Genomic DNA, 15202 nt, shown 5'->3' with positions numbered 1-15202 from the left:
TCTGTGTTTGCTGTAAGGTTTTTACTTATTAATTCAACATTTCAAGAACACAAATTTCATCAAAACAACACACGTTTCAAATAGAAAAAATCATATTCTGTTGTCTTCCTCCTATATATATATATTTCATCTATACATACACCACAAAACATTTCTAATTTTTTTGTCAGAATGCTATGTTACACTGTTTTAAATACATCTAATTAAGAAAGTTAGGTGTTAGCATAAATGATTAGTAATCAATAATATTAAATTTAACACTGTAATAAATTGTAAAATATAATTCAAAATATTATATTTTGCTAACAACGTTAACTGTTTTTAAAAATAAAATGTATTAACTAAGGAATAGGATGGCACAGTTGTTAGTATGCTTTTCCTATGTTTTTTTCATAAATACAACAGAAGTACCAAATGTCTCAGTAGCCATCAAAATTAAATTATGCACGCAAACCTCTGAACAAGAAATATAAGATATCCATCCATTTCTAATGGTGGCAAAGTGGTTAGCATTGCTACCTTGTAGTACTGGGGCCCTAGGTTCAATTCTTGCCATCCTGTGTGTGGAGTTTGCATGTTCTTTCCGGGTTCCATGGTTTTTCTCCTTATGTGTGATATGATTCCCTCTCGCAATCCAAAACATACTGGTAGGTTGATTGGCTTATGGGAAATCTGGCCCTGTTGTGTGTATGTTTGTGTCTGTTTGCCTGTCCTGTGATGTACAACATCCACAGTGCTGCAACCAAGTGTTTTACACACCAGACAGCCCCCCTCACCTTTTACAACCTTGCTTTGGGTTGTGAAACTTTTCTTTATTTTTTCTATACAGCACCATTAGAGAAGCAGTACATGGGGATAGGGGGGTGCTCTTCACATGTCAATAGCTTTTCAAGCACAACATTCACAATATTGCAACCAAGTGTTTTACACACAAGGCAGACCCCCTCACCTTATACAACCTTGCTTTGGGTTGTGAAACTTTTTCTTATTTTTAATTAAGAAATTTTATTAATAAAAATTGTATTTTTATTTTTCCGATACGGCACCATTAGACAGGCAGTACATGGGGAAAGGGGGGTGCTCTTCACAAGTCAATAGCTTTTGCACTGCCATACACATTATGCTGTAACTGTCATGAATGACCCGCTGAGCAAACGGGAAGATGAACCCTATGCAGTACCTTAGGGGGTCTAGAGATGAGGGTGAAGTTCCCGAAGGGAATGAGGGCAAGGCGAGAGGCGAGGTCCGAGTTTAGTTCCGAGGTTAGTAACAAAAGGTAGGCGAGTAGGTTCCTCTTATCATACATGGTATGCGATAAAGATCTCTGCCAGGATATAATTCACACAAAAATCTCTCTTACTGTATCTCTCACACCTACTGTAGCTGAAAACAAAGTGCCATTAAGAAGTTTATGATTTTATTAGCAAAATGTATGATTCCAACTTCGAAAGCTATATAATCAAATTATATTTGCTTAAAATACTGATAAGATTGTATAAGCTCAAGTTCCAAGGGTTGTATTCTGAATCACTTTAAGTGTTACTTAGTGAATAGCTTAACAGTCTAAATGCACTGCACATACAATAACATGGAAGAATAATGATAAAACAGAATTATTTTTTTAGGGACAATTTTAAAGCTTCTTCAATGTTTATAATTGACCCTTTTTGGATTATTCAGGTGTTTTCTCAAAAGATGAATCAATAAATAACTTACAATGACAAAAATTATTTATTTCTTGAATTCAATAACTTCAACACAGAACTTACCACCCTCTGTCGATGAACGACTATGTACATCAAAGTATTAAATGCTTGACACTGACTTCCGCTAAGCATTGCTTTGAAGTTCCTTTCTACCTCTCAGATCCTGGGCTATTGCCAGAAATACTTAGAGATACTAGACTAGGTTTTCTAAATAAAGTTCACAACAGGCTAAGAAAATGTAATTGGCACACAGTTTACATCAGGAATGGAATGGCTTTTCTTGGTTAAACACAATCAAAAAGCCTACTTGAAATGGACACATTCACCAAATCAGAAATGATGTTTCTGTTTAAAAGCATGGGGATTTCATACTTCAGGTGTTTATAATTAGATACAGTATAATGAAATATATACATACAAATATATATATATATATCCATCCCGGCCTCTCAGTTCACCACCGCGCAGGAATCTGTTGATGCTGTCCCCGCCGGCTATCTCCCCCCAGGAAGCACAGCGGAATTCACAGATGCCAGTGGGACGAATAATTCTCCCAGATGTCCAACTGCTACCCATCACCCAGGAGATGGAGGGGGGGTTGTACTTGCAGTGCATCGGCATAGACGGGAAAGCAAGAGCCGACCGCTACGCCGCCCTCGTGTTTCGAAATCTTGTGACTTTTGAAATTTACTGGGGGTGGACCACGTCTGTAAATTTCGATGGGTCCAGAGGCAAAAGTGCCTTGCCTTGCAATCTCCGGGAAACCATTAGTACGATGGTGAATCGGAGATTCTCAACCCTTGCTGCGTACGACTGGAAAAGAATTCGTGATCGGATCAACGAAATGCTTCGTAGGAGGAGGCGGTCTTTTCCTCTTGTCTAACAGTCTGTCCACAAACAAAACATTCCTGTTAGACAAGAGGAATTGAAAAAAAAACAATGTTGTCAATGAAAACCGTGTGTGTGTCTCTCCCTGCTGGATGTCCCTCTCACAAACTGCTGAATGAATAAAATAATTTTATTGAAAACGAGTTTGCGATTGTCTGGTCTTTAAATTCTGGAGATACGCGATTCCATATTATATTCCCTTTTAATCAAATTCTAAAAGTATGCTTGTTGACTCCGGTATCGCGTTAGTTAAAGACTTCGATGCTTAAAATGTTTAGGGAGAAATGGAATACTGGTGTGTATGTTTTCTTTAAAGTACCGAGACCAGCCATAAACTGTATGTTTAAGTTCCAAAATTAATATCGTTTATGGGCTTCACACGCGTTGCAGTATGCTCAGGCACTAAGTAAAAGGAGATGCTTCGTATTGCTTGACTAATTTTAAAAACTAAGTTATAAATATAAAAATTGCAGGCGCTGCTCTGGTGCGTCGACTCCTACACAGTGCCTGTCTGCCGTAAGCGTTACAATATACATACAGTACCCAACACTGCTTGTACCCATCTGTCATGCAAATAAAACACCTTGAATTGAATTGAATTGAGGGGAGAAGGGGGGGATACTAAAGCCAATACTGGCTCAATGGGCTTTGACGTGCTAATGCGTTGGTTTAACGGTCCGGGTGTGGCAGGCTTCCAATGTCAACTCGACTCGATTAGAAGACAATGAACGTATTTTAGCCCTAAATGAATTAATAGCAAACATGGTTTACATAAAATACATTTTTCCAAGAAAGTTTATAATAATACGATCTATAGTTGAAATCTGAGCCTACTTTAAAAATAACGGAAAAGCATTTTCAGAGAGCAATCACGCTGTGTTTATGTAGAAAAAGTGATTAGGTTTATGAGCAATCTAATTACCTATTGGCTTAAAACGCTATATAAAATAAAGTTTATTTAGAGATGAATGATCAGTGTCGCAGTTTAAATAATGTGAGTCAGGAAACTAACACAGCGCCACCGGATTTAATAACGCAATAAAAACGCTATAAAATAATGTGACACAGTACAGCACAGTACAACAATACTGACCATGACTTTAGAAGCATAAATTACCTTACACTCAATTTAAACACAAGCTGTCTTTCTGTATGAACCTCTAAGCTGGTTCATACAGAAAATGTAGAAATGCACTAGCCTGATCATGATTAAAAAACACATAATTAAACACGCGTTTGCGATTTAAATCAGAACACGATTTAAATCAATATAAATGTTTATATTGTAACGCAAACTGTCCAGCTCGCATGATCAGGCAGGCGAAACAGCCCTACACAGACCTGCCGCAGTACACGGATATAATCATACCGTTATTAAATTCTTTAGATACGCGATTCCATATTATATTCCCTTTTAATCAAATTCTAAAAGTATGCTTGTTGACTCCGGTATCACGTTAGTTAAAGACTTCGAAGCTTACAATGTTTAGGGAGAAATGGAATACTGGTGCGTATTTTTTTCTTTAAAGTACCGAGACCAGCCATATACTGTATGTTTACGTTCCAAAATTAATATCGTTTATGGCCTTCACACGCGTTACAGTATGCTCCTATTCTTTTTATGCTCAGCTACTAAGATTTCCCTTCAGTGGTAAAATTCAATATCTACAACGGGCACAGTAAAGACGTTTACAGTACAGTAAGTCTTTCTACGACAGACCAACGGACCACGAGTGCCCCTGTCGGTCAACCAATCACGTACCGCGGTATCGCGTGTCATCATACCTGCGGTACTGTACTGCGGTGTCTGTGCCGCGCACTTTGAATGGCTGCATCTGTAGTCCCCCCTCCTTAAGGGTGCTCCAGCCCTTTCACTTTAGACTTCATTCTCTGCACCTGTTTCCTTTTCCCAGCCCACCTTAAAAGCCAGGCGCTGACGCTCATCCGGGCTCTGCTCTGATTTCCATATCGTGCGAGTCCGGGACCAGGAAGCGCCTGGTCCCGTTAAGGTTTTAACCTCGGTTCCCGTTCCCCGTCCGCCGGTTCCGACCCGGCCTTCGTGGTTTTTAATTCCTTCCTCTGATGGATCTCCTGGTTTTGGACTTACCCTTGCGTTTTGGATTTTCCCTAAGGATTACTCTCGGATTGTTCGCCTCGGCCACACCTCCTCCATGCACCAGCGCACCTTGGACACGCCCTCTTGTCTTCAGCCCCGTTTTCCTGCATGACGTTTCCCTGTTATGTTGCAGGGAATTACAGTCGAGCACAGATTTAATTGTTTCTGAACTTAATATCTTTGCTGCCCATTAGACTTTTATTACACATGCCATTTTCTTTGCACATGCTGTTAAAAATCCCTTTGTGTGCCAGTAATGTCATGCATGCTGTACTGTAAGTCAACGACTGGTTTAGGGGTTTCATTTAATGCATTAACCTGAAGGTCTTTTGAGACCTGTAATAGACTGTTAAAACTGTGAATGTTTAAATATGCATTAGCTCAAATATTGACATATGAAATATTATCCTATATTAAAGGGGAACTGCAATGCTATTTTTACATTTCAGTTTTATAATGATTCTGCAATGATGAGTACATTTCAAACACAGAAAAGCTACCAAGTACACAATATCATGTGCCATAACATAACTTCCAATTTATATTGCAAAAGAGATTAAGTTTCAATGTATGCATAGTGCCATATTGCCATCATTGTCTGTGATTCAGAATGAGGCAACAGCTTTTTCAATGATGAAAAAGTGTTCCAGTTACATTGTAAACATGCTTTAGAGCAAGCAAATTTTGCTACCATATTAATTTAAAATATTTTCACAAAAGGTGCACATTTTTTTTAAATTCTTTTATGTATTGCAAAAAAGAACAATCTGTCAACCAACTAAAACATACTCATATTCATTATCAAGTTCTGGCTTACAGAGACTAGTGAGCAGGAAGGGCCAGTTTTATATCACAATCCTCACAAACTCTTACTCTCGCCAGTGGTGAGACCAGCAGATTCTCGTCTTCCTTCACCAACATGGCAACCATGCAGTACTTTCACAAAATTCATTATTTTGAACTGAAATGTGTAGAATTTTACAATACTGTCAATTTATTTTGATACCAAGAGTTAAAACCCTGTCTGAGAACTTGGGACTTCAGTTCCCCTATTAGATCTGAGTGAGGTGTGGATCAATATTGCAGGTGGGGTCATGATTTTGATTGGGAGCAAGTGGGAATTAAATAGAAAGAAAAGTTCCACTAAGGGCTCCACATTCAGACACATCTTTCTACAGTCTTCTTCATCCCACTGTGTTTCACCTTCCCCGTAATAAAACTGTGATGAGAAATGTAAGGTACCTGATCTTGTAAGAAAAGCTTCCCCTCTCATTTCCATGTCTCACAGGTTTAAACCTGCTCCTCACTCACTTCCTTGTTTTACTTTGTGCCTTTCATCCTCTTGTCTGTTCTCCATCTGTCTCAATCATTGTCTTCACAGCAGTATTGCCAGCCAGACCCTTTTCTGTAGTGCTGCTCAGTCAGTATAGAAGACTCTAACTCTAACATCTGTGTGTTCCCAAACTACAGTAGATACTGTGTCTGTGGCTCCCTGGGAACACAGTGTGCACTTTGGGGAATCAATAATATGCATTGAAACTGACTCTGAGACAATAGATGTGTCCTAGGAATTTAGTTCAAATGGATCAGCTGGTGATTAGGATTTCTCAAAGCAAATTTCAGATCACTCCAAATAGTCCAATGAGAAGTGTATCCATGACAGACAGGTCAATTTCCAGCTGTTATAGATCCTTAAGGATTTATATCATGATCTAAGTAACAACGAGTAACATTAGAACACTATTCACTAAGCTGTGTCTCCTGCATCTATTATCTTACTTTAGGGGTGATCCAGAGTTCCATGTCCCAGGTAACCCCGTAAAAACACATAGCAGAGGGAAGAAACAAAGAATGAAAAACTTTGTATATTATCCCTAACAATGGCAGATGCAAATGTTATTTCCCTTATTCAACAATTGAAGAAAAAGAAACGGGCATCCATCAGATATAATACAAGTTTTGATGAAAGACTGGGCAGTGTGAACCCCATGTAGTCTGATTTTAATATGTCTTTCCACTAGGCACCACAGTGTAAATGGGTACAAAACAATGGGGTTTAATTGTCATTCTTTAAAAGTCAATTTTTTAAAGTTGTAGCTCATGAAAATACCCAGATTTTGTTTCCAGTGCTACTCCAGTGTCTTCTACTGAAACTGGGGAACAAAGACAGCACATTCTGCATGAAGGTTATATAAAGCCAGGTCCATGGGTCTCAAAACCTTTTCAAAATCTAAAATTATACAGATACTTATGGGCAGTATTAGACACACAGTCATAGTTTTATAAGCAAATAGTAAAAGAGATGTTATCTTCTGGCAGCTCAGTTATAAATTTCTTAAAGATCAGAGTTTGCCATCCACTTTTTTCTTTGTAGTCCACAATTTCTTCCAATATGTGGCTTTTTTGAGAGGTTTGAGGTGCCTGACATGTATGAGCAATAAGTAGGCATAACACACACCCTCATTTCATACACCACAGCTGTCACACACCTCTCTCACTTTTTCTGTAAACTTAGTACTGTAGCCTTGATTTGTATTTCCATCAGTACAGTTGGTGATGTTACTGAACTGACAAGGTTTTCTTAGCCTTTCAAAATAAAAAATAAAATTAAAATAAAATTATGAAAATATCCATTATTATTATCGGTGAGCTACTGGGAGTGACACTGACAAGCCAGACCTGTGCAGTGTATACACAGAGTGGCATCAGAGTGAGGAGCCAGGGAGGTTGTGTATTTGTTTTTTATAACGGAAAGTGTGTCGAGTCTCAGCACGAGTGGGATGTGATGAAGAGAGACTCGGGGCTGTTAATGTGAGAGGTCTGAGTGTGGGAGTGAGTCTCTGGAGACTGTATGTGTGAGACTTAGTCTGGTGGCTTCAAGTGAGGATGTCAGAGGCTGGAGGTGGACCTGGAAGTCGGAGTGCTGACTGGCCATGAGGGGACCAGTGACTGTCATGTGGGAGCAGGAGGCTCCAGATCAGGGAAAGAGCAGGAAGCTGCTTGTGGTGACTCGGAGCAGAGGGTGCCATCTCCCTGAAAGGGACCAGCCGGAGGGCGTGTGAGAGGTGAGGCTCAGTGAGTCAAGGAATCTGCGACAGAAGGGCTTGGCTCGGTGAGGGACCTACATCATGATCTCAGAGGACATCAGATAGAAAGGCCAGTGGAGTCAGTGAGCTGGAGACTCAGGGCCTGAGAGTCTGTGAGACAGGGACCCAGAGGTCTCTGAGGATGTGTGCCCCATGCTCTGGTGCCATGATGAGGGAGTGAGCACATCACCATTCTTGAAGGAGAGTGGTTGCAAAAAATGTGAAAACGTTCTCCAGCAGGCTGTGAGGGGTGTGTCTGGAGTGGTGGACACGCCTGTTTGTTGGGGTCACTACCACTGTGACATCACAGTATCATGGAGAAATGTGGTTAGTTTTCTTACTAACCTGGAATCTATATCAGTGGTTGTTATGGTCCTCAGTTGGAGAGTTATTATTTTTTCCCTAATTGTTTTCTCCTTTTTCTCTGGGTGCTGCCAATTAAGATACTGTATTAAGCAAATGAGGGACAAGCATTCAAAAGCGGTAATACTGAGAGACTTTGTTTTGGTATGACCTCATTGTTAGGCGCGACCACCTTTCCGGTTCTAGCCTGTCTAGTTGTTTTTTTAGTCAGTTAGTTTGTCGGGGGGGGGTCTTTACTTTGTCTTTCCCCTCCTAATTGGAATACAAATTTGCACCTCTGCCTCCCTGTGTTTTTTGGTATAATACAGTTTATTTGTTTTCTCAAACATAATTGCTTCCCTCTCACACATTATAATAGTAATTTTAACAGAACTAATGTGCAGTACTCTATTGAAAATGGAGTCCAACTGTATTAATATTAATGGTATTCAAGTGAAATGTACAGATGGATCCCAAGTCTAAAGATTTCCCCTGTGGCAGACAAAGTCTGAGGCAGAATTCTGGTTCATATAGACTTGCTCGCTCTTTTCTGACTCGTACAATGTGGATGCAGTCACACGGTCGATTCCTCTGCCAAATTATGATTGAGATTGTTTATTGCTTCACATTTTGATTATGTGTTGTTATAGTTATAACCTTGCTTGTTTTTGTTTAAATTGTTTATTTTCTTCAAAAGAGAATGTTGTTTTCCTCAACACATCTACAAATAACAATCAAAATCTCCAGTTCTCTTTCTCTAGTGTTGTTAATTTACATTTTGTATGAATTCAACCATGTGAAGAATAACAACCAAAGCTATAACTTTAACAAAAACGCCATTAAATGTGAAGCAATTTCTATTATGGCTAAAAGTCAAAGTCTCTTTTATTCTATTTCCCTGTTCCAACCTTTGTAGCTCCGTGTGTCTTCCTGTTTCCCACTGTCTCCCTTCCTGACAGTTTTTTTCTAATCTTTCTTCTTTCTTCTGGAACCCAAAATTTGAAGCAGCAGTTATCTTCATCATCCTCCTCCATGGACACTCTGAGATGATAATGACATGATGTTGTATATTACTGCTGAGCTGGGTGTTGTAGTGAAGACTTAAACAGAAAGATGTGGATGAGCTGTGCAGATGTTGAGCTGTGCTCTTGTCTTTTTGTCTGCAGGATGTCATGGTGTAAACTAACAGAGAGATGTTGTGAAGATCTGGCCTCTGCTCTTCAGTCTCAACACTCCAGTCTGACAGAACTGGATCTGAGTGGCAATAACCTGGGGGATTCAGGAGTGGAACTGCTGTCTGCAGCTCAGAGGGATCCCAACTGTAAATTAACAAAACTAGAGTAAGTTTTTTTGTCTAATTTTATACAAGTTCTTGTCTTTGGGCTCTTTGTAAACATCTGATTACTAAGATGGTAAAAACACAACCTTTCCCATTTTTTTAAAATATGTACTGTATATTTGTTAATTGGGCGCAGAGGTGGCTCTGTGGTTAAGGATCTGTGCCTGTGACTGGAAAGTTGCTGGTTCAAATCTCGCAGCTGGCAGGGGAATCCTACTCTGTTGGGCCCCTGAGCAAGGCCCTTAACCCTAACTGCTCCAGGGGTGCCATACAATGGCAGACCCTGCGCTCTGCCCCCAAGCTTCTCTCCCTGTCTGTGTCTCCATGGAGATAAAGCTGGGGTATGTGAAAAGATGAATTCCTAATGCAAGAAATTGTATAGGGCTAATAAAGAAACATTATTATTATTATGTTGTTGATTTTTAATTCTGTAGGTAATTTTCTTCTAGAAATTTCAATCATATAGTCCTTGCAGATTTGATCACTAGGTCTGTGCAGGTTTAACCAGTTTCTATTGATTCTCTCCAGGAAGGTGAATTATTGCATTTATGCAGGTTTGAATATTTTTAGATTCCTCTTTTGCTATAGGAGTGCCAGCCTCCATTTTCCACTTGAATCTTACCCTTATCTCTTACAGATGCAGCCATTCAAAATGGGTGACTAACTATCCAGCATCGCCTTGTAAAACCGCCAGGGGGAGCTTAACCTCTCATGTACAGCATTTGAGCCTTTAATTTTGAACTGTGTATTACAGCATGTTAATCATCAGTCATTAAAATGTTGGTATATTTTATGAAAGCAAGATTGCTCAGTTGGACAAAAGTACACAACCTACCTTTATCAGAAATATTTATGCATCAAAGCCTTTACTGAAGATATTACTAATAGTATTAATAGTGGATGACTTTGGACAAGCTGTATACTCAAAGTATAATTTATTTAGCACAATTGAACAAGCACTTGGAATCTGTCCAAGCCATACTTTGTCAGGCATTTTGTTTTACTTCTACGGGCATAAAAACTTCCTTGCTTTTTACAGGGCGTTTCATAATTTCTAACTACGAAAATGATTTAAAATGCGACACCTATCATTCAACTAGAGCTTAAAATATCACAAGGATCCTCAAGAGCACAGCAAAGAGTGTATTAAAAGACACTTGTATTTATCAACGCTTTCTTTTCTTATGGAACCACTTCAGACGGGTGTTCCAGGAATCGGCACTTTAAAGAAAAAAATACATACCAGTATTCCATTTCTCCCTAAACATTGTAAGCTCAACAAGCATACTTTTAGAATTTGATTAAAAGGGAATATAATATGGAATCGCGTATCTCAAGAATTTAATAACGGTATGATTATATCCGTGTACTGCGGCAGGGCTGTGTAGGGCTGTTTCGCCTGCTTGTTCATGTGAGCTGTCTTGTAGCCTACTGGTCTAGGTGCGTGACTACCAACTGGCAGGTTGTGTGTTCGAATCCAGCTGGTGCTGGACTTTTCATTTTTATTTATTTATTTTTTAATCGCGTAACATAAACATATTACCGTATGCAAACAGTATGTATATGTATATTTAATGTCTTAACTGTGCCCGTTTAAGTATTGAATATTCATATCTAATTTTACCACTGAAGGGAAATCTTAGTAGCTGAGCATAAAAAAATAGGAGCATACTGTAACGCGTGTGAAGGCCATAAACGATATTAATTTTGGAACATAAACATACAGTATATGGCTGGTCTCGGTACTTTAAAGAAAACATACACGAAACATGGTTTCATTATGACCAGAATCGGTCTTGAGATATTTTTAACTTGATTTACAGTATTTGAGAGGTATGTCTTAACACCGATACTACAGTGCTTAAGTACTGCTCACGTATATGTTTCTAGGTTTATATTATGCATTTCATACGGTCAAATTACTTTTGAGCAACTAAAAAGAAGCGCGAAACGGTATGCGTTTTAGTTTTGTTTTGTGCTGGGACCCGTGGATTGATTAGAGATATCAAGTACATACAAGTCATTTTTTAAATGTTGTAGTTCATCTTGAAAAAATGTTACGAGTACATCATCTATCAACAATTACACAGGTTCTGTTTCCATATTGCGGATTTTGGTTACGTAATATTATTTTCTAGATTTCACGTTGTGAATATATGATTTGGGCAAACAGCCGCAAAGAAGTACATTATTGGTTGTTGTTTTTTTTTGCAGTTTTATCTAGAACAAGCGATGCTTAAACCTTTGATTCTTGTGAAACTATCCACACGACAGTTACAGTACCTAGGAGTTGACTTCAGTGATGTCACTGATGGGATGTTTCTAAAAATCCATCCTTTGTAAAACGTCTTCTCTAGTTGTCCTGCATATGTATTCGCTAATGAAGCTGTGTGTTCTGAGACTGGATCTCTACATTTCTGTATGAACCAGCTTAGAGGGCTAAAAACAGCTTGTGTTTAAATTGAGTGTAAGGCAATTTATGCTTCTAAAGTCATGGTCAGCATTTATTTTTGTACTGTGCTGTAAACTTGTTCTGTGCCAAGTCACATTATTTTATAGCGTTTTTATAGCGTTATCAAATCCGGTGGCGCTGTGTGTTAGTTTACTGACTCCCATGTCACATGGTCTGTGATTGAAACCTGTAAAACCGGTTTAATTTGTCACAGCCAGCACTCTTCAGGTGTGAGGGTCTTCTGCTCAGAATGAAATGCTAAAATGTTTGTGTATATTCTAATGGTAGTGGGGGCAGGGTGTGTGGAAACAGGTTTGGTTGAAATTGCATTGGAGATCTTTCAGGTGTTCTTCACACCTGAAACATTTTCTCTGAAAGCATTTTCTTCGCAGTTTAACTGATCTTGTTACAGCATGTTACAGTTTACTATTATTAACCATATTAATTTTAAGTGCTTAATGTAAAATCTTGTAAAAATATATTTTCATTGTTCAAATATACATTAAGTCTGACTATCATATAATAAGTTAAATACAAAACTAAAGAAAAAATAGGGTTAAATATAATTCAAAATATTTTGCTAACAATGTTAACTGTTTATGAATAATAAAATGTATTAACTAAGGAGTAGGATGGCACAGTTGTTAGTATGTTTTTTGTTTTGTTTCTTTTTCATAAATACAACAGTAGTACCTGATGTCTCAGTGGCTTTCAAAATTAAATTATGCATGCAAACCTGTGAACTAGAAAGATAACTAAGATATCCATCCATTATATTCCATAATATCCATGAAATATATGGCGCTGAAATATGTGTGACGCAGTGGTGGCCTGACACGGTGAGGTGCCCTGGCAGCTGTATGATGCAGTGGTGGCCTGGCACGGTGAGGTGCGCTTGCAGCTATGTGACGCAGTGGTGGCCTGGCACGGTGAGGTGCGCTGGCAGCTGTGTGATGCAGTGGTGGTCGGGTATGTAGAGGTGCACTGGCAGCTGTGTGTTGTGACGCAGTGGTGGCCTGGCACGGTGAGGTGCACTGGCAGCTGTGTGATTCAGTGGTGGCCTTGCACGGTGAGGTGCGCTGACAGCTGTGTGGTGTGACGCTGTGGTGGCCTGGCACGGTGAGGTGCGCTGGCAGCTGTGTGATGCAGTGGTGGCCGGGCACGGTGAGTTATGCTGGCAGCTGTGTGGTTTGACGCAGCTGGTGGCATGGCACGGTGAGGTGCGCTGGCATCTGTGTGATGCAGTGGTGGCCTGGCACGGTGAGGTGCGCTGGCAGCTGTGTGATGTAGTGGTGGTCGGGTATGTAGAGGTGCACTGGCAGCTGTGTGGTGTGACGCTGTGGTGGCCTGGCACGGTGAGGTGCGCTGGCAGCTGTGTGATGCAGTGGTGGTCGGGTATGTAGAGGTGCACTGGCAGCTGTGTGGTGTGACGCTGTGGTGGCCTGGCACGGTGAGGTGCGCTGGCAGCTGTGTGATGCAGTGGTGGCCTGGCACGGTGAGGGGCGCTGGCAGCTGTGTTGTGTGACGCAGTGGTGGAAATGTTCACCATGTTTCACCATGCTGAAAATGTTTGTACCAGACTTTTTTGAGGCCTGTTTAATTGTGTCTGAAGTCTGATGTTGTAAATTTTATTGTTAAAAAGATCCATGAAAATGTCACTACTAAAGTTAGCTGGTACTGTTGGTATTGTAAGTGGCAAGTAGAGCTCATATTTTAGATTTTGTGTAGTTGCTAGCGTTGAACTGTGTGTTGGATGCACATGAATATATTCATTATATGCCAGCGCACCTCACCGTGCCAGGCCACCACTGCGTCACAACACACAGCTGCCAGTGCACCTCTACATACCCGACCACCACTGCATCACACAGCTGCTAGCGCACCTCACCGTGCCAGGCCACCACTGCGTCACACCACACAGCTGCCAGCGCACTTCACCATGCCAGGCCACCACTGCGTCACACCACACAGCTGCCAGCGCACCTCACGGTGCCAGGCCACCACTGCATCACCCACCTGCCAGCGCACCTCACCGTGCCCGGCCACCACTGCATCACACAGCTGCCAGCGCACTTCACCGTGCCAGGCCACAACTGCGCCACACCACACAGCTGTCAGCGCACCTCACCGTGCCAGGCCACCACTGCATCACACAGCTGCCAGCGCACCTCACCGTCCCAGGCCACCACTGCGTCACAACACACAGCTGCCAGGGCACCTCACTGTGTCAGGCCACCACTGCGTAACACCACATAGCTGCCAGCGCACCTCACCATGCCAGGCCATCACTGAGTCAGAGATTAAATAAAACCTCACTCGCACCAAACAAATTTATATTTCTAAATATCATAACATGATCGAATTTAAGTCATTTTAATAACAATGAATAGTCACCTAGGCGTTACAATATAAACATTTATATTGATTTAAATAACGTTTTGATTTAAATCGCAAATGCGGGTTTAAATATATGTGTTTTTTGATTCACAATCAGACAAATGCAACATAAATTGATATCTTTGTCTTCTAAGTATCTTAATAAACTTTCAGCATAGCTTTCTCCCCGTTTAGATTTATTTTGGGATCAAACGTGGAAAGATTAGATTGTAATCGTTTTTATTTTTTAAATACATTTTAGAAAAGTTTAATCTATACTAAAAAGCTGTACACCACCTGCTATAAAGATACATATTGTAATACTTTTGGGTTCGGATAGGACAGACACAAGAACTCAGACTTGCGGAGTTAAAGCAAGTTAAAGCCTTGATTTTATATATCACCTTTAAAAGTGGCATCTCAAAGTATATTTGCTTTGTGTATAAAGTACATTGTGAATGTTTTCACAGCCTTCACTTTGTCGTTTTTATGCCATTTTTTGACCACGCATGAATATTCCTATGTCCGTATCTTCGCAAGGGAATCAGTGTGATTTTTAATACTAATTAAATGGCCGCGGGCACTTTCCACCCCCTCTACATTCTCAGAGTAGAACAGACTAACCTTCTAATGAAAGACGGTCCACCCCCCACGGACAGGAAAAGTGCCCACAGGCAGTTAAACTTAATATGGTCAGTAACAGTAAACAGTAACATGGTCAGAAGGAGCACGTACAAACGTTTCCGAAATAACCACATGTAAGACTCTGATGCTTAAAATGTTTAGGGAGAAAGTGGAATACTGGTGTGTATTTTTTCTTTAAACTACCAATACCAGCCATATACAGTCTGTAACGTAGGGATTTCTATATGTCTTTATTTAGTGGTTACATTAGTG

General features: G+C 40.2%; 1 protein-coding gene across 1 annotated transcript in view; it reads left to right on the top strand.

The window, feature by feature from the left end:
- Nucleotides 1-9116: 9116 nt before the first annotated feature.
- Nucleotides 9117-15202, top strand: part of LOC148646745 (NACHT, LRR and PYD domains-containing protein 3-like) — a 2700574-nt gene continuing 2694488 nt past the window's right edge. Inside the window, exon 1 of the mRNA XM_088608537.1 lies at nt 9117-9478. Coding sequence (XP_088464663.1) covers nt 9252-9478 — 227 coding nt within the window. The 5' untranslated portion in view covers nt 9117-9251. The remainder of the gene's footprint in view (nt 9479-15202) is intronic.

The sequence above is a fragment of the Lepisosteus platostomus genome, chromosome 16 (genome assembly GCF_059453375.1).
Source record: "Lepisosteus platostomus isolate fLepPlt1 chromosome 16, fLepPlt1.hap1, whole genome shotgun sequence".
In the NCBI taxonomy this organism is placed as follows: Eukaryota; Metazoa; Chordata; class Actinopteri; order Semionotiformes; family Lepisosteidae; genus Lepisosteus; species Lepisosteus platostomus.
This window is presented reverse-complemented; position numbering and strand designations above follow the sequence as displayed.